The sequence below is a fragment of the Mytilus californianus genome, unplaced genomic scaffold, assembly GCF_021869535.1.
Source record: "Mytilus californianus isolate M0D057914Y unplaced genomic scaffold, xbMytCali1.0.p SCAF_1, whole genome shotgun sequence".
NCBI classification, from domain to species: Eukaryota; Metazoa; Mollusca; class Bivalvia; order Mytilida; family Mytilidae; genus Mytilus; species Mytilus californianus.
In genome coordinates, this window is record NW_026262581.1 from 114,950,634 (window position 1) to 114,975,117 (window position 24,484).

At 30.2% G+C, this 24,484-nt stretch overlaps 1 protein-coding gene across 15 annotated transcripts in view; it reads left to right on the forward strand.

Annotated features, from left to right (window-relative positions):
- LOC127731029 (A disintegrin and metalloproteinase with thrombospondin motifs 9-like) overlaps positions 1-24,484 on the forward strand; it is a 120,292-nt gene that overhangs the window by 24,318 nt on the left and 71,490 nt on the right. For 14 of the 15 annotated variants that reach the window (XM_052239794.1, XM_052239854.1, XM_052239833.1 and 11 more), the window contains exons 4-6: positions 808-1,052; positions 1,606-1,689; positions 6,801-6,925. In XM_052239794.1, the coding sequence (XP_052095754.1) occupies positions 808-1,052; positions 1,606-1,689; positions 6,801-6,925 (454 nt within the window). Of the gene's footprint in view, positions 1-807; positions 1,053-1,605; positions 1,690-6,800; positions 6,926-6,991; positions 7,028-24,484 lie in introns of those variants that run through there. The other variant, XM_052239908.1, reaches the window with a different exon arrangement.

Genomic DNA, 24,484 nt, shown 5'->3' on the forward strand with positions numbered 1-24,484 from the left:
TGTTATTTATATCTACTGCCTTGATTTATTGGGTGAAGTTCATACCCATGATCAAATAATGTTAAAAATAATTCCTTAATTGCTTCATTAGTGAAATAGCTGGAGAGTATTTACCTCAACAAAATTTGGAATCCTGTAGTTTTCCATTTAGAAATAGAAAAGTTTTTGTTGTACAACATTAAGGCTGTTAATCGCTTTACTTTTGATTAGATATCTCATTCTTGTATCCATGATAGTAAATATGAAAGTTAATTTGTATCTGAAAATAACAGCGGTCTCGTGAACATCACAAGACTTCTACCCAGCACAGCTTTGCTGGAACTAAAATACTTTCAATGAGCATACAACCTTTCTATATTATTTATGTTATACATAGAATTAAAGACCATACTATGATCATTGTGTAGTAAGATTTGGATTTTATTTTTTGTTAAGTTGCTGCCTCATTGTTATTTACTCAATATATCTACTTATAAAGACAACAAATATATGTAACTGCTGAATAAAAAATAAACTTGTTAAGACATCCAATCTAAACCATACCATGTTTGGGTGGTCTTATCTTTGATTTACTTCATCTGTTGTGTTAATTATTACTATTAATATTAGTGATATTGACTGGATATACATATGTTACGCATGTTTTTCATTCTTATTTATCGAAAAATTACTATAGATTTTGTATAAAACTGCTTATAAGGGTTTTAAATCATGTTTGAGATGATCCTCACAAGGAAGGTGTCATGGCATCTCATATGAATTTGAAATCTAGTTCACTAACATTGGTTTTTTTTAATTATATTTCAGAAGATTATAAGCATACAAAGAGAAAGGAAGAAGAGAATTCTAGTTTAAATGACAATAATTTTAATTCATCTGTGATGTTAGAATCTAATTCTTCATATTATAAAAGTAACAATAGTGCTCATCATATTCATAAACGTTCCACGTCATATAAACGTTATGTCGAAGTTATGATTGCTGCAGACTATCATATGCAACAGTATCATGGCAGCAATTTACAGCGTTACATATTAACATTAATGGCAATCGTAAGTATTCTTTTATTTCAATGATAAACTAATCCATACAATATAAGTTCACATAACTGTCAAAAAGTCCCAAATTCAAGACATATGAGATGAATGTGGTTTCAATTACTTTTGTGGGTGCTAATTTCTTGGATCAAGGAAAAAAATTTGGGTGGTTTTGACAAGTATTCCATAACAGTTAATGGAATAATTGTATTCTGTTGATAATGCAATTTGGTTAACCAGAAAATTGTTGAAAATATTAGTTCTCCACAAATAAAATGAATTCTCTATTTATGAATACACTACAATTAAATTTATTATTTTTTAGTGAATGTGCATAGGGGAGGAAACACACATCCTTTAAGCATGCTTAACATATACTGTACTGCCATTGCATTGAATAAAAGAAAGACTAAAATAACAGTTTTGAATTTGATATACTACCTTCATATTTGAATCTATAAGCAAAATTATATTCTAATAATTACTAGATAGTTTGGTTTTTCTTTTAACATTTTGAAATATAGGTACTTCCAATAATAAAAAGATTTATTTTACATATATATTTCAGGTATCCAGTATATATCATGATGATTCTATAGAAAATTTCATCAATATAGTTGTAGTAAAAATTGTACAGTTTGAATCTGAACAGGTAAGAATGGCAGCTTTAATTCCATCGGTAATCTTCAGATTTATTACAGAAAAGAATTATAAGTATTGTGTAAATAAATCTTTTCCCCCTAAATAGGTATGAAAAATCAGTATTTCCAATGCTAGATATCTACTTTTTAATTCTGAATAAAAACCGCTGGTATCCAATAATAGAGTACAATTTTAAGGTATTTTGAAATGACAATTTTTAATCAAATGATAAATTCCTAATTTTAAGATAAATTGTTTTGATTTTAAGCAATATCTTTTTATTGGGAAATAGTGGTTTAATGATAAACCCCAACTGTGGTCAGGTACACAGACCACAGTCAATGACAGAGTATCGCTTGCTTGATCTCGCGGTCATTTCCTGGTCCACTCATTAATATTCTTTTTTTCCCTAGCTATATGACAATAAAAACCACAAGTTTTTGTCTGTTTTTGACCATCTTCATTTATCATGGAATGATTGTTATATTGTGTACATGACAATAGGTTTTGGTTAAACCCTCTGTATAATGAAATGGGATGATTGAAAAATTGAAGTATTTAATGCCGACAAAGAGACACACGTTGATGGTAAAAAATGATATACATTGAGTCCACACACAGGCTGACCATGGTGTTATAGTATTAATGGCAGGACATACACCTTAAATTAATCAAAATAGCTACATGATACTAGTTGTATTACTGTCCCATTCATAAAAAGTGATGATACGGTAGATTTAAATCTAGGGCTTATAAACGTTTGAGTATATCACTGGTATGATATTCCGCTGAGTGTTTTTGTTAGGGACATGATCTACTGTTTTGTTCAGTTTCGTTAATCCTTTAGACCACTTGCAATCCCATGTATTTAATACTAGAGAGGTGGGTCTTTTTTTACTTCAGATCCTGCTTTAATGAATTAGAAATTGTTTGACTTCAAATTTCAGTTATTAGAAAAAAGACAGTCTACATGTGTGTCCACAGCTGTGAATTCTTGTCAACCTGATATTATTTTGATACTAGTAAACAAAAATTTTGAGGTCCTGTTTGTTAATATATAGCTCCTAACAGTGATCTATTTATACTTCCTTGTCTAATGTTTAGGTTTGAGCTTCCAGACACATGAAAGTTATAAAGTTATTTTCATTGACTAGCAATGGGTCGATACCATTGCTGGTGCATAGTTAGTCCCAGCTCATCATCAGCTCAGTAGTCAGTGCTTGGGTACAAACTAGATTTATAACATTCTATTCCTTAATTCCCCATTGATAAGGTTCCACATCTCTCTTTTTGGTCATAAAGCTCATAACATTGCTTTGTTTTTATACCTCCCTGGCTTAATAATGGTTTCTTTTAAAGGTAAATCCATATAAGCACCTCAGATGCACTAAATTTACAAAGCATTATTTTCATTAAATGGGATTTTTAAACTGACCTTATTTTGATTTCACTTAATTTGTATTTAATAGATACTGGTAAAGGGGAAGCTTAGAATTACTGTTTAATTGCTTTTTCTTCAAATATCCTAAAGATTTTCTGATATTTTATGACAAAAATACAAAGAGTAATTAAGTGTCAAATGTTTGTTCTATTCTAATGGTTATCTCTTTTTAAAAATCAATTAGTGGATGTTAAGTATGGTTACTTCAATCATTTTCTGTCACTTAATTGACAAACCACAGGTAAAATTTCACAGGTAATTGTGCGGTTATATCTTGTGTATTATTTTACTGTTTAAGAACTGAAAACAGAAGATAGTAGAGTCTTCTATTTCTGTCAAACCATGACTGAATTGTCAAGATCGAGTCCCATATCTTTGCAGTCCATCGGCTAAATTGGTTGGAGTTACGTCTTAAAGCGATATAGGAAATCAGTCTTTGTTTGACATGTCTTTCATAAATCTTCTTTTAAAATTATTGTAGAAGGTACAAACTTGCACCTGTTACTCAATCAATTTCTTATTTTATGTTCCTTTATTTAAAGAAATGCCAAAGGTGAAAATTAGAACAATAAGAGGTTATTACTTGTAACATTATAAAAAAAATACTATTAGTAGACCACAATTACCTCAAAAATGTGATTATAACTTTGATACAGGTTTTGTACTACCCATTTAAAATAGAATAATCTGTTTTGCCTGAAGTCAACTTTTGCACATCTCTGTCACTGAAAGAGTTTTAATCAAAGGTGTAAGTTTCATATTAAGTGATGCACCAGTAAACTAAATGTAGACAAATGTAACCTACACCAGTTTTTATAAACACAGGTATCTCTTTGATATATTTATACAGGTAAATGCTGTTACGAATCTGGTGGGTCTTAAATTCCCATTTTACTTGTGGTTGCACATCTAAGGTGACATTTCCTTTTAGTCTTATTGTTTTATTTTATTCTCCAGACTGAAAAATGGTATGATTGTTATCTGTTCATGAGGCTAGAATTGGCGATTATTTTACGTACCTTAAGTAAGATCCCTGACATCAGCATTAGAGAAAACAGAATTATACGATCTACGATCAGTTTTCTTTTATCGTGTTGATCCAAGGAGTAAAAAGACATTCCGTAATATATGTACATAATACTATAGGTTAAATGCTATTATATTAGTCTGTGTTTTGCATTATAGGCAAATTATACCATTTTGTTTAGGTGGGCCCACCGACTGATATCTTTTTTCCAAAATATATTGGTCTTTTATGATAAATTCAACAGAACCTGATATATTTAATGATAGTCTTTAATCATTTTAAGTTGAATACTTCTTTTATTAGCAATATGTTCCATATTTAGAGTCTCTTTAGAAATTTAAAAGTTACACTTACTCTTTGAATAATATGGATTTTATGAATTATTATTAATCTATTGAACGTGTAATAATGTAAAATGCATTTAGATGATTTTTGATTCACTGAGTTAAAAACATGACTTGGATGAAATTGAAATATATTTTTATCTGTAAACCACAGATGATAATATGATGAAAAAGTTTACTAGGCTTATTTTTCTCTGTTTTCTAAAAATGTCCTCAGACAGTGACAGATATTAGAATTATTATTATTGCAAGGGAGATCTGTTGTTTATAGATTAGTACTTTAGAATATCCAGTTCCTTTCAACTAATTGAGTTATTGGTGAAATATTTGAAATTGTTTAAGAAGAATGAAATTTCTCATAGTTATTAAAGAATGAAAATGATTTGAAGTTTGAATCTTCAAGTTTAGCTTAACAATAAGTTACCGAATCCATATATTTGATAACTTTAATCTAGGTTGTAAATTATGTATCAATTCAATGTCAAGTTTTCTAATAAAGTTCTAAAAGGATCATTTTGAGTTTATTTTGGTGTTCTAATAGATATGCTACAGTTCTGCTGAGTCAGCATTAAAGTACATTCATAGTAAAGTTACGTGACTGTTAACAGTTTTAAGTTATAATTAGATTGTCATCAGGATGAAAAAAAAAACCATAATTTATTGATGATCTTAATGATTTTATACATCATAGGATGATATCTAATTTTCATACCTTTTTAGTGATATAATTATATTTTTTTATCATGGAGATCACTAATTATATGTAATTATTACACAACATTTTTCTTAAAGTATGCTCATTTAAATGATGAAAATGATTTTGTTTCAAATAGCAGTGGGACATGAAGATTACGCTTTTGATTATTACAAGGTTAATGCAGCTTAGGTTAGTGGGAGGGTTGAAAGCTCACAAACACGTTTAATCCCGCCACATTCTTCATGTACCTGTCCTAAATCTGGAGCCTGTAATTCAGTGGTTGTCTTTGGTTGCTGTCTGACATATTTGTTATGACATTGGAAGATATCTAGATAATTAATTACCAAATACTAACTGAATATAACAATTTAAATAAAAAAATGACTTGAAATTGATTACAACATTGAAATTATTACGAGGTTTTTATAATTGCGAATAATGCGACTGGGTGAGTATCGCAATGATAAGACATCACATTCTGATATCTGATACACATATCTGTATGCAGCTTTTTCTGAAATCACAATTGCTGATTTTGCATTTTTGTCCATTCTTCAAAAATTGCAATAATGAATGCCCACAACAATATCTGAATTTACAGTAAATAACAAAATATAAAAATACCACCAGAATTGAACAGAATTAATCAAATTTAGGAAACTTTTTTTTATAAAAATTGTTTAAATGACCAACGGCATTAAAATGTCACCTTTAAACTATGATAATGATCTTTTATCATGATAACCTAAATTGAAATTCCATGATATTTTAAAGCAAGAATAAATTACTTTATGGACATAAGTTGACATTTTTAATATAGATTTAAACATTAATATGAGAAATTTTGTGTCTTAATCTATGTTTTGTACCTATAAAAGACTTGTATGAGAGTTTCAGATCAAGTAGTTTTGTACTGTTTTGTACCAGGTTCTATTTAATGTGTTATAAACATGTGGATTGTCCTGAGGCTGATTCCACACCAAGTTTATTCATTCATTACGATTTTAGCAAAATATTTCTGTTTTTGTTGTCTATTTAAATCAAACTGATTATGTATGTATTATTTATGAAATTAACTTAGTACATAGTTTTTAATATGGTATCACCGGAGTTGTCAGAAAATAATCCTTAATCTTGTTTTGTCTGTTTAGTTCACTGTCTAGTCAAGATAAATTCTCTTTGGGATCAGCCTTTATAGTAAAATGATTGTATTGAAATGCAGCTGAAACTCCTTCAAATGTGCAGCTCAAGTTTTTGTCAGATTTAGATATAATATGGATTTGAAACCATGAAAATAAACTTGTACATTTTTTTGTATTACCTCAAATTGTTCTTAATTGTATTCATTATCCCTTAAGAAACTTCTTGTCTCAGTCATAAAAAAATCAGATTGGCTTATTGACTTAAATTCTCCTCCTGTGATTTGTAAATCTTGAGTTTTAAATAAGGTTTTATGATTAATATTTGATTATTCTAATTTATTTAACCAGTATTTTTAGAGGGTTTATGATCAATAGTTTGGTAATTTTTTTAGTTACTTATTGTTAACTAAATCTTGTTGCTTCGGACATTGAAAACCTATAAATTAATATTTGATCTGATTGTTTTACAGAATGGACCTAAAATATCAACAAATGCACACAAAACATTGGAAGAATTTTGCAAGTGGCAGCATATACAGAATGAAGATAGTGATGATCATCCATATCATTATGACACTGCAGTATTACTTACTAGGTAAGTGTTAAAACAGATAAAGGCAGGCAAGACTTGTAGGCAATATGGTTACCATAGAGATGATCATCCATATCATTATGACACTGCAGTATTACTTACTAGGTAAGTGTTAAACAGATAAAGGCAGGCAAGACTTGTAGGCAATATGGTTAGCATAGAGATGATCATCCATATCATTATGACACTGCAGTTTTACTTACAAGGTAAGTGTTAAAACAACTACTGGCAGGCAAGATGATTACTATAGAGATGAACATCCATATCATTATGACACTGCAGTATGTGTTAAAAAAATACCAGCAGGCAAGAATTGTAGGCAAGATAGTTACCATATAGATGAACATTCATATCAATATACCACTGTATAGTTGCAAGGTAATTGTTGAACAGATACAGGCAAGGTTTGTAGGCAAGGTGGTTACCATAGAGATGATCATCAGTATCATATGACACTGCAGTATTACTTACAAGCTAAGTGTTGGACAGATGTGGGCAAGTCTTAGAGGCAAAGTGGTTATTAACATTTGTTTGTCTAAACATGGGTTTTTGAACTGTGTAAAATTGGAATATAACAAGTTGAGAGTAATCTTTATGATAATATTTGACCCATCTGGTTTATTATGATTATTTAGATTGAGTATGTTTCTATCAAACATTAGAGATGATTAAATAGTGAAGCTTGGACCATATTTCCTCCATAAAATATAATGTCTGTCTGAGTATTTACATTTCTACATCAGACTTATGGATAATTTTGATTACCAGTATTTATTTAACATCTCAGTAATGAGAAAACAAGACTCTTTGATTGGCATATTGTTTGGTTTTGTTTTGAAATAAATGCTTTTGTTGCACATGATTGCAATGGTAGATGGTCAGTAGCCTTTGAAGTTTACATCTGACATTATGATTTGATTGAGAAGTTGTCAGTATGTTATGATGGACATCATAACAGTTGGCTGGTCAGTATTATTCCAAAACCTGGTCAGGTACTTCACTGGTACTAAACATGATTGATAAAAAAGTTGTTAGTGTAATTTTATAGATCATAAAACAGGTGGTTTGTTTTGCAACATAACCTGTGCTGGGTCACTGAGCTTGGTCTTGCTTTATTTTATGTTTCTGGTATAGATATAAAGCTTATTTCTTTTCTTGGTGAATAAAACTTAATGGAATTAAAGATTTTAATTTCTGTATAGTACTGTCCTGGGACTATTATACTAACGGGACTGGAAACCGTTACACCAATCAGTGTAATAATATCAACATCACGGTTGTTAGAACGAGACTTTACCTGCGCTATTTATCGATATGCCATATTGTTTTGACAGTGACAGCGTGCCTTGATCTTATAATTTCCGTAATTTGTTTTTTTATTTTATAGTTATTAGAAATGATAATCCTTAATATAAACATGATTACAATAATGATAAAAGATATCTCGATCTTTGACAGTTGTTATTAATCACCAAATCCCGTCTTAAGTGTAAAAAATGACACATACAAATTGAAATTTTCAGGATGAAAATAGCGTGGGGACAATGTGGAAAAAAGTATATGATTCATAAAATTTCTTATAACTGTTGATTGAAAAGAGATACGCAAGTTCTGTTTGTTGTAAAATCATATTTATAGGTTATAGTTTGGATTTGCCTATTTTTATTGTCACTTTTTAAAATAAAAAGTGGAATTTAAATCTCTTTCTCATTACAACTGGAACCCACATGCGCGGCTCAAATAAATTATACTGTTCCTATAAAATTACCTACTCCTTTTTATGTGTACAATATTTTTAATATAATCAGGGTTAATTTTGCTCAGTAATGGTCTTCTGGTGGCATTAGCATATGACTTCGTGAAAATATGTACACTAGGTTCCATAATTAGAACTAGAAAAGTAGGCCCGTTCACATCCATATTGAAATTTTGGTGTAAACACGAAGTTCACAAAAGTTCAAAACAATGTGGCTATATCTTTATGAGACCTGGGTTACTTTTGTTATATGAATTAATTATGAACTGAAATTGTAAACATTGTTTTTATTGCACACTTATTGTTTTTATCAGGATTAATTATGATCTGTTAACCTTTGACATGTTGTTTTCTTAGCGGTCAAGTAAAGTGCTGGCATTTCGACTACATCTGGTTTATTTTCAACACTAATATATTGACTACTTATATAATAATTTTTCGTAAACAATATATATTTTTTGCATATAAACTAATTAAATTAATAATTATCTTTTTATTTCAAATCCACCAATTTTAACAGTATTATATATATGCTGACTTGTTTGCCGAATTCTGTTGTTTACATTCATGTACCGGATGCTTATTTACTATGTGACACGATAAGCTGTCAATCAAAACAAAAATCAATAATCCGCTATCGGGGCAATGAATTCTCAACAGATCGATCAGTTTCCAGTCCCGTTAGTATAATAGTCCAAGTACTGTCATTCAAAAAACATACATAGCTAAATTTAAAGATAAGCCATATTGTTTAAGTTCAGATACATATGTGTCCCTCTTTACATATGGTAATAACATTATAGTTCTAATGACATTGGAAGGTGTTAAATGTCAGTGGTCAAAGGTCAAGGTCACAACATTTTGGAAAAGTTCATTATGTTTTTGGTATCACATCCAGGTACTGTCAAATAATAATAAAAACTTTTAATATTGTTGCATATAAAAACATGAATCTTATTAATACCAAAGGTATTAAAGATAAACATCACATAAAAAGATGTAGTTCAGTGGAAATGGAATACTGTTTCTTCTGTTTTCAGTTTTTCAAGTTATGCTTGTCCAGCTTTAATAAATATGGACTGAAATAAAGCATGTTTATGGTCAGTAATCAATGATCAGTATTTTGTTTCTGTAATTTAGTTTCAATGACAAGACTGTCTGATGAAGAAGAAACATACCAGTTATTTTTTTAGTTGGAGTCATGAACTATCACAGATTGAATTATACATTGGTTTCTGATTGAAAGAAAACAATGTGTTTTGTATTGAGATGTTATTAATGCTGATACAACTATTGTTTGTGGACATGCATCTTGGTCTGAATCTGTTCTTTGTCTCTGAGAAAAGTTTAGACATAGAATTTGTGAATGAGAAGTGAAGTGACTATTTTACTATTGAGCATGTTTCTCTTTATGTATTATTCATTGGTTTTTGAAAACTAAATATTTGAATTCTTTTTTTCTGTCCTTATTGAGAAATACTGTGTTATAAAATGCCCTTTTAACTGTCACAATACTAAGGAAACTCAATATCAGAAACATACTTGAGTGTTGACATGTTCTTTGATTTGCTAAAAGGTGCTGAAAATTCCCAAAAAAAGTAATGTTTGTTTAGCAAAAGCAGTCTTATAATAGAGGAGACTATCTGGTCACTACCCTTTCTTTAGATACTGTTTTTTCCTTTTATTTCTCTCATCTGATTTACAGTAGCTCATTTTTCATGACCGAATTAAAAAGTAAACAATAAATTCCAATTTTTATTGGGTTTTCAGAAAAATTAATTGTTAATTTTCTCCTTTCTTAGTTCACTGACATTTATTATGTTGGGTCACTGACTGAGTTGTCCACCTCTTTTCAATATTAGAATTTTCACACCTTCAGATAGAAATCTTACCCTTGTATAAATCACGGCCTGTATTAAAATCTAGGCTATTTTATCTAAAATTTATGTTTTGATGGGTCTTGTCTCCAGCTGATGTACAGGCTATATTATAAAAGAAAGATGAAAATAAGAATGTGTGAAAACTAATGCTGATTAAGATAAGAAATTTTATGCTGTAATAAGTATGTTCTAGTTACAAGGCTAAAGACCTCAACCCTAATTAGAGGAAGATAACAAAGAATTGTTTTTTTGCAATAAATGTAACATAAGTCAATGAAATTGAACAAAAATCTGTGTCTGTTTCTAATGGCATTTCTTTGGCATTTATTTTTCGGTCAGAAAAAGTAGGTTAGTGACCCTTGGACCATCTTTGTGGACATGAGATGGGTGTAATAACCACAAAATTTAAAGAATTGATGGTAATCCCTGTAGATATTATAATCCATATACCTAGATACAATATACCATTGAAAATATTCTGCTTATCACAATGATAATTAAGGGTGGACTAAACTGTCAGATTTATAACTAGTCACATGTTCATATAAGTGGATTAGAAATCCTACTTATAACACCAAGATTATACTGTGGATACCAAACTTTCTCTCAGATATTTTGAAAGTATGGTCAAAGATTAGCATCTGTCATGAATTTCATAAACAAAGCCTTACATTTCAGTCAAAGGAATATTTTTTACTTAAATATCTAAAAGACAATTCCAGAATTCTTTATTTATTTTTAGCCTGATATCAACATTCTCACTGTTGAAATATTTTAACAATAGTTTAATATCAATCTAGCCATACTCTGATCCAAGAAATATAAAATTTGATACTACCTTTCCAAAATGTCTTTTTACCTGAGTTACTACGTTCTACTGCAGCAGGTGTAGATCCAGGGTTTACAGGGAAGGGGGCATTATTGTCCTTAGGGGTAAAAAGAAACATGGTGAATATGTTTTGGTGATTTTATGATTTTATGCACCAAAAAAAAAAAAGATCTGGTCTGATCAAACAGGGATGAACTCCCTCTACCCTCTCCACCCCCACCCGAATCCACCACTGTGCAGTACACTGTATATTTTGAATACTGGTCACGCCTTACGACAGTCTGTGAGTCAGTACTATAAGGAGACAGTATTAATCCACATCAGCATAAAGGTTATTGGAAGTTTTGATAAATAGTTTATTCAACTATCTGTAGGTATATTTTGAAAGTTATAGAGAAGGTCAGTATTCTTTGTGAAATATTGCTTGTCTCTTTTCTCTTTAGGAGATCACACCAAATCTTGTTTTATTGTGAAGAATCCTGCTGTTTCTCTTGGATTGGCTGACTTGAGATTTATTATTCACAGCTTGAGAAGCATGTTATATATTGGTAGAAATCATTGTATTTATTCTTATCTTTTTGAATACTTTGATGAGATAGTAATAATTGAATTAGCTGCAGAATCAGAATATTGGAATTGTTTGCTGCTCTGGATTGTATACTGACTATTTATACTTGTATGAGGTGGAATAGCTTGTGAGAGATGCTCAACTTCATAGATTCAAGAATATCTTCAGTTGCAGAAATTGGGTGCCAAAGGTCAGCAACACAAAGCTGACAGATTTAGTCTAAATGATTTGTAAATAACATTGAATTGCCTGATCTTGATCGGTTATCCATATTTTGTACACTGCAGTTCATAAACCTTCAGTATTAAATAGCGATTTTATATAAGATGAAGTGAATTTCCACCTGTGGATTATTCCTAATTGCATACATTGGTATGAAGAAATAATGGCAGTTAAAACCACAAAATTGCCACTACTGTGGTCTTAACTTTCCTGTAGATCATCTAGAAAGACTTGATAGTCTTGATATACATACTTAATATTTGTATGTGTTTTGTTAAGTCAGCCAACAGATGGACATTCACACAATGATATGTATTCATGGAGAATTTTTTACCTTTCTAAATCAATACCAGTAATTATGGTTGGACTTGTGGTAGCTCTTATATATATGACCATAACTATGGGCCTTAGTCTATTACTATGGAAGGATTTCTAGTTAATAGTCCATTTGTGTGAGTTGGCATAATTTGTATCTATTTATATGTAAGTTTTAATACTAATGACAGACTTCTGGTAGTCACTCTTATACATTAATGTTTGGTAGTTTCTTTTGTCTTTTATGGACATCAATTCATGTTTGGTAGTTTTTCGTGTTTTTCATGGACTTCCACTTTTGTTTGGTAGTTTCTTCTGTCTTTCATGGACTTAACTTTTGTTTGGTAGTTTCTCATGTCTTTCATGGACTTCCACTCATGTTTGGTAGTTTCTTGTGTCTTTCATGGACTCCCACACATGTTTGGTAGTTTCTTCAGTCTTTTATGGACTTCCACTCATGTATGGTAGTTTCTCGTGTCTTTCTTGGACTTCCACTTTTGTTTGGTACTTTCTCGTGTCTTTCACTCATGTTTGGTAGCTTCTCGTGTCTTTCAAGGACTTTGACTCATGTTTGGTAGTTTCTTTTGTCTTTCATGGACTTCCACTCATGTTTGTTAGTTTCTCATGTCTTTCATGGACATCCACTCATGTTTGGTAGTTTCTTGTGTCTTTCATGGACTTGCACTCATGTTTGTAGTTGCATTTGTCTTTTATGGACTTGCACTCATGTTTGGAAGTTACTTGTGTCTTTTACTATGGGTGCACTTCTATATAACTTATAGTGTTTCCTTAAAACCAATTTGGTAATGTCAAAATGTACTTCACAGATAATTGTAGGGAACTGTAATGATCCCTCACATGTAATTACACTATTTCCTATGTACCCTCGAAGAATCTGTTTTGTAAATCTGGAATAGAAGGAATAGGATGTATCAGTTTTTGACTCAAATTCCCCTATGGTTATAAATGAATTTAGTGAAAATGTCTGTTCTAGCAACAAACTGAGTTAAACAGTTTTACTGTACCTTTAGAATGAATATATTTCCTATTTTAAGCCATAAAACTGTACAATAATTTTCAAATGCCAACAGGTAAAATTTTCTTGGGAACAAATGGCAACAGCACAATCATAGATAACATCAGTACAATGGTAGATGACATTAGCACAATCATAGATGACATCAGCACAATCATAGATGACATCAGCACAATGGTAGATGACATCACCACAAAATTATCAGCTGTGGCTTCAATAGTTTCAAGTTTTGTTCTTTTTTTTTTAGACATGTATGCAATTACTAAACTTAAGTATAGCTGTAAACTTAATGTTGGCTTTTCCTTAATGTCACTTTTTAGTAATAGGGACAATCAGTAGATTGATTTTATGGTTAAATGTCCAGATTTTTAAATTGCAGTAAATATTTTTCCTTTCGATAAATTCTGTTGCTGAAAGTATTTTTGGTGTAATTATTTGATAGTGAATGAAGGTTTCCCCAGAAATTGGCATTAATTCAGTGAGGTAATTTTACTTGCTCTTACTTTTCCTTTGAAAGAAGATGATGATTAGTATTTAATGAAAGGTGATAAGAAAACAGTTTTGGGTCGGTTGATGCAGTCATGTTTATAAATGGTGGTGAAATCTGTTGAGATTGCATTTTCATCAATGAAAAAGGACCTGTTGGGTAATCAGCCTGATTTTCACACGATCAAATGTCATATTGATTAAGAAAACAGTTGTATGCTACACTATCATGACTATTGGCATTACCAAATCTTCTTACCATTTTGTAATTGAATAATTGGATTTTTCAGACACCAGAAGTCTGTTAATGTAGAAATCATACCTTTATTTTGGCTGCATTTTTTTGGTTATGTATGTCATTTTTTCTAAATTAGAAATTGTCTAGGTAGGTACAGATAGAAAGCTTATATGATCCATCATATATTTTGACATACTTGAATTGATGATACCTAATGATTGGCAAAGATTATGTTATTAGAGAACACACTATATGGGTATACAAATAAAACTCCAGATTTTTATTCAGAAAATGGATGTGTAATGTCCTTTTTTGTACAGTTTTTTTTTAGTTTAATGATTTCTTTTTTCTGTTTTTTTTTCATGGCTTAGCCAAGGGTTTTGTTTTACTCTGCTTTGCCTTCCATTGCTAAGCTAAGAGTATTGTTTTTGTAATGGCTGAGCTAAGAGATTTGTTTTTCCATGGCTGCGCTAAGAGTTTTGTCTCCCATGGGTGGCTAAGAGGCTTCTTTTCCATGGCAAAGCTTAGAGTATTGTTTCACTATGGGTTTTTTTTTGTATGGACATGTGCATGTAGTAGCTGTTATTAAACCTCTATTGAATAAACTGGTAAAGACAGTAAATCATGTTTGTAGAATCAGCTTAAGTGTGAATTCTGACAGAGCTTATCATATTCCTAATAACACAGTAATCAATTAATGACCTCTTAAAAACATGATAATTATAGATTTACATCAATACAGAATTGTAATGTGATTAACTAGGCGCCCCACTCTTGTTACAAGATCATCAATTTTAGATAAAAAGACCATCTTCCTTCAAAGGATGTTCTATTTAGAAAAATATATTTGTAATTTTTCCATTTTTAAAAATTGAAATTTAGACAAACTTTGCAGCTCAATGATTAGTTGAGTCATGCAATAGGACACATACATGTTAGATACCACTACAGTCAAAGAGTCAAAAGTTTACTGTACAGATTTTGCTCATTTAGGTTATTTTCAAAGATAGTTCCATCATTTTTATATTGAAGAAATGTGTTTAGAGAATTTGTACTAACTAATGCTTTATCAAATCTCCAATGTTTCAGTATGCAGAGGAACATATACCAGAACTTGAGATAAACTATATATATTTTGACCTCTCCTTGACAGACAAGTTTTGATCATTAACATTTAACAGGCTATTATTTGAACTTGGAATTATTTTTAATTATGGAACTTGCATTATTTCTTGTGCTTGAAATTTTTTATGAATTCCATGTTTATTCTGTATTATAATGTTCTGTGCGGCGCACAACACTTTCTATTACAAAGAAGATAGCATATTTTTCAATAGAATGTACTGTGCCGCGCACAACACTATCTATACAAAATACATTGTGTGGAAAGTGTTATGCACCGCTCAAAACATAATAATACTTAATAAACATGGAATTTATCAAAAATTTCAAATACATGAAATTATGCAAATTCCATAATTAAAAATAATTCCAAGTTCAAATAATAGCCTGTTATTTTGTATAAAAATATTATATTATGACTTCAAAATATTTTTAATATTTTATTTAATGTGTTATATAAAATATTTGGAACATCATCACAATAAAAATTCTTTGGATATATAGTCTCCTGATGACGTTCTTGTACAAAAACAAAATTTAATTTGTTTGCTCATATACGTGCACAATAAAATGTTGCAAGCCTTGCACAGTGTGATCTTAAAAAACTATAGAACTGCAGTTACACATCTCATTTATTTTTGACATAAAAGTTATCTTATGTGAAATCGTAATATATCTTCTTCCTTTCATCTATATTTTATGTCCTTATAATAAATCTCAGTTACTATTGAAATTGTAGCCATTACACATTCTACAAGATGTACAATAAATGATACATATTTTGTTTAACTTAGCTGGATGTTTTCTAATCATTTGTCATCAAGATTCAGTTCAGCTTTAAAGAAAGTCATTCTTAATGCTTTTTTTGTGATTTTGAATAAAAATTGCAATAAGATTTTGATGTAATTAGTAACTTTGATCACTATATTACATACAGGATTTTTTTGCTGAGCTGGTCATTATGAAAAGATGTTAATTATGTGATAAATGTATCGTAACATCAACATAGTGTTTTTTCTTCAAACTTATAAATAAATGATCTAGTCCTCTGATATTTGGCCTAGACTATAAACTTGTGAAACAATTGTCTTTAGAAATTCTACAAAATGCAGAACATGCTATATTTGAGCATGACAGTAGATTTCCAGTAACAAGGACCATGACAGTAGATTTCCAATAACAAGGACCATGACAGTAGATTTCCAATAACAAGGACCATGACAGTAGATTTCCAATAACAAGGACCATGACAGTAGATTTCCAATAACAAGGACTATAAATCATCTACAGTAGTTTAGTTGGATGTGATTATAAGCCATTTTGAAAGTGACATTTGTTAACTGGAGTGTTTGATCAATGTGTGGTATTTTACAAAGTAACAATTGAGTTTCACCTTTTCTCACCTGGTCTGTATAATCCTTGTTAATGTGTTTGGATATGAAATCTACTATTGTTGACTTTGGATATGGTTAATTCAAACACTGAATCTTGTCCTTGTTGTTGCTAATCCCCATCATCAATACTACATTCTTCATAAAACAGTTGTAAATTATTTTCCCAGTTTGATCTGTTCAAACACTTGTCTGTTTAAAGAAATTTCTATTTCTTTTCAAGTTGTATTTTATTGAAGAACATTTAGATTATATTTGGTGATAGCCTTAAATCAAAGAATAAAAGGTGTTAAACATAGCTGTCAGAGACTCCAAAATACAAGCAGAGTTATTGGTAGGCGGTATTTTTGAATAAAAAAGGTACCATTATAGTATTATACTGATGGAGTTGATTTATTGATTGATTTGATGCATTCATGTTTTTTTTGTCACATTTTCTGAGCAGCTACAAGTAATAGCTGTTTTCAGTTTTTAAATGGCTCTAACTTTAATTTGCTTATGCCATTCAGTATGACACACTTTCAGTTCCTTTGATGTTCTTCTTTCTTTTTGATGAAAAGTTATATTTCGATAAGGTCATGCATATACTTGTATATGATATTTTGTCACCTATTTATTTAGAAACTATAAGTCATAGTTTCTGTTAATATGGCACCGAGCTTCATCTGGTTTTGCAATACCAAATTGTGACACATTTTCAATTCCTTTGGATGTTGAACATTGCACGGAGTATAATTAGTTAGGGATAGCTCACAGTACATCTTATTTGTTCTTGTTTAAAAATTTGGCAGCTTATCAGAGTGAATGTTCAGAAGTTCATTTTTCAGAAACATGTGAAGGTCTTAAATTCTGTTTTGACAGATTCTTAAATTAATTTTCACAAGACATGTAATGTGTATATTTCCAAATAATTTTAGCACAAAAGATAAACTTAATTTAGGAATTATAAATCACTTGTAACTTAATAAATCAAGATTTTGTCATATTTTTGGTCATTTATATTGGTCAGTGAACTTTTCTTTTTCTATACAAACAAACATGATATTGAAATAACTTTTTAATTTTATTCATAATATAATATTTTGGCCACAATTTGTACTTCAAAGTACGTGGTACAGCAATATGACTCATTTGTTTGGGTGTATTGTATCAAAATGAAAAAAAATAGCATTGACTTTTTAAGTTACCGAATGAGACCGTTAGAGTGACAAAATGAAAAACACAGTTAAATTTAAAAATTTAAATCCAATACCAGTGTTGAAACTGTTTGTTATTTTACAGTGTTAATCAATCTTGAGGTCTTCGTACTACTGCACATACACCTACAACTTTATTTAAACTACAAAAGTGTCCATTTTAGAAAACAAACAGAAGCTATATTGGTGTTCTTTAAAAGAATAACAAGTTGCAAAATATGAAACATTTTATTGTAGGAATAATTGCACAAATGCAGTAAATAGTATTTGTTATTTTCTGATTGTTTTCACCTTAACCAAAGCAAATTATTTATCAAATTAATATCTCATTTACATTTAATGATACAAAACATTTACTTAAACTTGTGTTGCGATGACTTTGATTGTCCTTATCAAAATGTTCAAACAACCAAAGCATACATATTCATATTTCCAACTTGTGACATTTAACAACCTCTAACATTTTGTAATATCCAAATTATAACTTTGAAATTTATGCATGCAAATTGCTGCCGAAAGTATTGAAATATACACAGTTTTGTCTACATTTTATGAAATTGTAAAAATGTACAAAAGTTTGATGTTAAATGTAGTGTTATGCCAAACACACATGCAGATATTTCTGAGAACATCAGTTTAAAATTTCATGTCATGAAATTTTTAACAACCAATCAATTTTGAAGATGCAAACATTGAATATTGCAGTACACTGTAGTTGTAGAAATATGCTGTGTTGGCAGTATAGTATAAGAAAAGTGAGTTAATGATTAAAATGATCAAGTAGATGATGATAGTTTAATGAAGAAATTATCAGTATGTGTCTGTGATCCATGTAATTCTGAGGAATTTGATAACCAGGAGCAAACAGTAGGTAGATAAGTTGTGATTAATGACAATTCACTGTGAGAGACAGGTCACATTGCTTCATAATAACTCCTCAATTGATCCCACTGTATGGAATGCTGTTGCCGTGTAGGGAGACGTTTTGTCGTTTTGTTGCAAAAATATCTGTTAAGCCGTTATTTTGGTCAACATTACATCATACTGAGTAAATTGACTTGAATATTCTTGGTTCTACTGTATATGAAAATAATAGGACAAATTTAGTAATGAAGATGAGACTATTATGATATGATGATTAATAGATTTATCCTGTCCTAGACATGTCAAGCACTTTTGAAACCCAATTAAACACCAATTTATTTCAGATAAAATGTCTGTAAAAGTTGAAGTCAACTTGATTTGACATATGAAATGATATCTGTATTTTTAATAGCATTATAACTTATGTTGACCCTACAGGATCCAGATTTTAACAACACCACTATTTTCAAAGAATTTAAAATATTCTGTTAGAAAAATGTGCATATATCATAAAATGCTCTTCTTATAGTCCTTTTCCGAAACCAATTTTTTAGAACTATGAATCCATTGTAAAAAAAATTATTAAAGCAAGTTATTTCCATTTGTGGATGCATAAATGTTGGCTGCAATGCAGAACAGTGATATATATATATATATATCTATCTGAAGCATTAACACCAAGTAAACTAGACTGTTATTATTGTCAAATACAAGTACTGCCCTATTACCCTTCTCTGCATGAAAATAACTTACTGGAAATTAAAATGGTGATCTAAGAAATCACTATTATGGAAAGCACTATTTTGACTTTGAGAGAGATATCATGAATATGCTTTTACTTTCGACCAACACTGTCTACACTGTATTATTTTAAGTAATTATATTTAACATGGATACTGCATAATTTCTATACATTTTTACCAATGTTTGTCATTATCATCGAGGTAACAGCCAAAGAATTCTAAGTGATGCAATCTACAGACTACAGTTTTATTTTGTTTTCTACATTGTACTTGCTTCTTGAGTTCAAAGACAGTCTTTATCTGTTCGCTGTTAGATTGTGACCGCATAAATATCAGTCATTTTTCTTAGTCATATGTGAAATTGGTAATATCTTCGTTACAGAATTATAAAAAAGTTTACATCATGAGTTATCCTAAGTTTGCTTAATTGTGATATTTCTGGCATGCCACTATGCATTCATCATTATAATGACAATAACTTAAGATGAAAGAAATATTTGACACTTCTCTAAGTAACTTATTTATTATCTTTTCATTTAAAAAAAGATGTGCTTCAAAAATCACAGGTGTTTTGTAGAGAAATGAAGTGAGAACTATACAAATTATCTGCTTGGAACATATCACATTAAGATATTTAAAAAAATTCAAAATCAGTTAAGTTAAAAGTATTTTAAAAATTAAACTCTTTGGCTTCAAATATAAAATGTGAAGCAGTTTGCCTTGATGTTTAATTATTCTATGGAAAAATATAAAGATTATGAAAAACAGAATTATTCACTGCTGATAGACCTTGAAGTCCTTAATTTTTTGTTATTTGATCAGTGTAAAAGGAGTATAATAAGTACTCAAATGGTTTTGGGATAGATATTCTAATTACATGTACTTTAATTGATATGATTTCTGACAGTATAGCCAAGTCAAAAGAGAATACATTGCTATGACTTATCCTGTACTAAAAAAAGATTTATAGGTTCATTCATGAAGGTGATCTTTGATCTGGATTTACAAAATGTGAAATGTGAAAGGTAGAAAAAAGAATGAACAAGGAACAAGTGTTCTGTATTTGAAACTGTGGAAACAATTCTTTTGATGGAAGTGACGTCTACGAATATTTCAGCACGGAATTTGTAATGGGTTCTCCCTTGAAGGCCCCACAGTGAGATGACCAAGCAGCCACCACTTTACTCATCAATATTTACAGGGTTAAATAACATGATAGAATGTTAAAACAACTTTCAAGTCATATTTTACAAAGTTTATGTCTCTGATGTTTTTGATTGGAAACATTTTTCTTCAGACTGCATCTGATACTACCAGACATCTTGATGAAATCTTACATAGTTTGTTGACGTTTTCTGACATGATTCGGTGTCAAGAGATTATACTGTTTAGCTTCTGTTCCTATTAGTCAGGTTGTTGTGTAATTTTAAAGTTGATTTTAGTAAGAAAAAATACCTAATTCAACCTTTTAAATATATACCACTGAAATGACAAAATTAGAAAATAACAAAAATTTTATCCTAATATCTAAACTTAACATTTGCTTGGCAACTTTGGTGCATCCAAAATCTATGTTCAAAATAAGGATCTTCCTGTGTGTTCTCCTTTAACAGAAGAAAACAATAAGATGTATGATTTTTTTTTTATATGAGATTAAATGTTGTCTCTAGGATAATTGGTTATAAAAGCATTCTTACCATTAAAACTTCCTAATTTAAGAGGATTTTGTCGTTACATCATAAAGATCACAGCAGGGGTCTATTGAGAGCTGATACTGAATCTTTTTTATTGTATAATCTTCTGATGATAGCACCAGTCTGTAACTGTTACTGGGTTATTTCTAAACTCATTGCAAACCTTTTATATTTTGCTTTTATACTTTACTGCACACTGAATTTAACTTGTAACCTAACTGATTGAATCATTGATACATGTGTTTCTTTCCATATGGTGGTAGAAACATTAAGGTTCAATTAAGTTCATGTGATATACCAGTCCTTTTTAAACCAATGACCTGTTTATCTACACTAGCTTTCTGACAATTGAAACTTTAAACAGTAATTAGTTATAGATAATAATTGTTCAATCTCTTTTATAAAAATGATATAGGTGGACAGGTCATCTGAGACCAGTCTTAGACAAATTGTTTAAGTGATCAGAACACCACTATGTATGATAAAGAAATATAGAAGAGCAAGCCCGATAAACAGAGAAAATGATGTTTGAAATACAATATAATGGTAGGAGGGAAGATCTCCCAACAAGACATCAGAGAATAATAAATGAAAATTGTTTTATAATTGACAGTAAATGAGAAATAATAAGTCAGTGTAACTTTACTACAAGAAAATGACAGTGTAGATGTACTGATAGTGCCAAAAATGACAAACTTTCCTTATACACAGTACTATTGTTACCTGATGTATATCTAGTAACATGTATCATAAACCAAGGAGTAGATGGACATTGCTGGATGTCCAATAGTATGGGTTCTATTTGAAATGATAAATGTTTGCCTTTGAAAATTAATAATACATAAAAAGGAATGACAGAAAGATACAGCACACACAGTACAACAGACCACATCAACTATACTCAAAATATTTAGTTGCCCTTTTAGAGTTAAGATTTTATCATTATTTCTTTATTTATCTATTTTTATGCTTTCTTTGCTAAATCAGATACCAGGACAATCAAAATACAATTCTAAAGCACTGAACCCTTGGTGTATGTTAATTGTAGTATCACAACTTATATATAATTAGCAATGCCTTCGTTAGTTCTTCCACAAAACGTGAGTTTCCCTGCTGGACGTAACGTACATCCCAAATTGATTTTTTTTTATTGTAGATAGTCCTGCTGTTTTCTTATTATGTGTTGTTACCTTTGAGTTTGTATGTATCAAATTATGGCCCCTATGGTCCTTTTATTAATCATATAAAAATATTTGACTTTGTCCGAACAAAATAAAGGTTTACCATACTATTTATACTGGTATTTTGAGGGGTCTAGAGTTAGAGTAATAACAAATTTCTTAAAGTACAGATGAAAAGTCGTTATTTTGCACAACACTAGTTGAAAGATATATCTAAGAAATATGCTGTCAAAGACAGAGTCTGAAAAATGGAATGAAAGAAGTTGTTTAATCATGTGAACCTTTGTATTCCTATTATGATTAGGAACAGAAAAGACAACCTGTTATTTTTTATGGTTCAGACATGTAATTAATGTTATTATGTTTGGCCAGCTATAAGTCAAATAAATTAGTTTGTTTTCCTCTGCTGTTTTGTCTATTAACTACAGGCTCCATGTTAACAAAGCTTTCTAGGTTATATATTGAGCATGTTAATCTATTTATTGAAACCATGACTGTACAATATTTTTCTTCCACCTGTCTTTTTATCCTGAACATATTCTGAAATTTTTCATGTTCAAAAAGAAATTAATAATACTTTAAAACTTCAGTGATCAGTTCTATATTGGCAGCAAAGACACAAACTTTGTCAAATAAACACCTAAATGAGAACAATTATAAAACTATGTCGCAACTAATATCATGGGTAAGCTGTGACATTTGTATATTACATTTTAGCCGACAGTTACTGCTATACATAGGCATGGTATTAGAAGGGCACTATGTTTAACACATAAAGTATATAATCTTTTCTTTAAAACATTTTTGAGAGCTGTAGTCTTTAAAGCTTTCTTGTCAAATGATCATTTACCAATATCCCTCTAGGTCTGATCTGACCCAGGAATTAGTTGAGGACGCTGCTTGCATTCATTAATGTATATTAACCATATTGAGGCACAATAGTAAGTGAGAAAACTGCTGAGGTATAAATTGTAGTACAAATTCCAATAGCTTTGTATTTCTATTCATTCATTTAAATATAAGTTTGTTATTTCCATTGAGGTAGACACAATATTTAAACAGTTTAATGTCCCATTACAATTTCATTGAACAAATAATCACTATTTACTGGGACTGTGTATAGATTCTGTTTCATAGTATTAATATTTTATTGAGTATGTGATAATATGTTTAAATTCAGATCAGTGGGCATTTTCAGTTTGAATACTATCTCAAAGTTTGATAAATTAAATCGGTCAGTCAAATCATAACTTTATAAAAATTTACTTGTTGACCTTAAAAGTATTATATAATTTTTATTATTATCACTTTAGTGAAAAGGTTTAAGGGAGGATCATTGGTTGTAACCTTTCTGCCTACAAATTAATTTTCTATGTTTGAAGTATTATCAAGTTCATTCTTATTGAGTATTCATACTAAGCTATCTGAATAGTACAGACTGCTTAACAGTAGGCCATTGGATGAGTAGGGCCCAGTCTGTCCAAGACATACTAGCTCAAAGTGGTTTTTCTTCTTCTTAGAGTAATGATTGATTTAGTAATCTTTTAATTAATTTCACACAAATTTTTATCCAGTACATTTTGGTGGAGTTAGAATTCAATTATTGAATCTTTTAGTTGGCCAGCAAAGTTAAGATCTACATATGCAGATATTCAAATTGTCTTTAGTTAGGGATTTTTATTGTCTGAAATGCCTTTGCTTGTGTTTGAACCTTGAAGGCTGCTATAATTACAGCTTGTTTTTACTTTTTGATCATTAGATCTTTGTTACTAAATGATTTTATGCAGCAGATTTAGATCAATGGCGATATATATGTAGGACTCCGAGGTGCGACAGGGACGCTGAAGTGCGATGGTCACGCTGAAGTGCAATGGTCTGCACCAAAGTGCGATGGTCTTTTCACTGATGTGTGATGGTCTATATGATGCTTGATGAGAACTGGTTTTTTTTACTAGCTAGAATATAAATTTTCATTTTTTTGTCCATAAGATTTTAATGGCATTTCAATATCGATGATATGTATCTGTATGGTTGAACATAT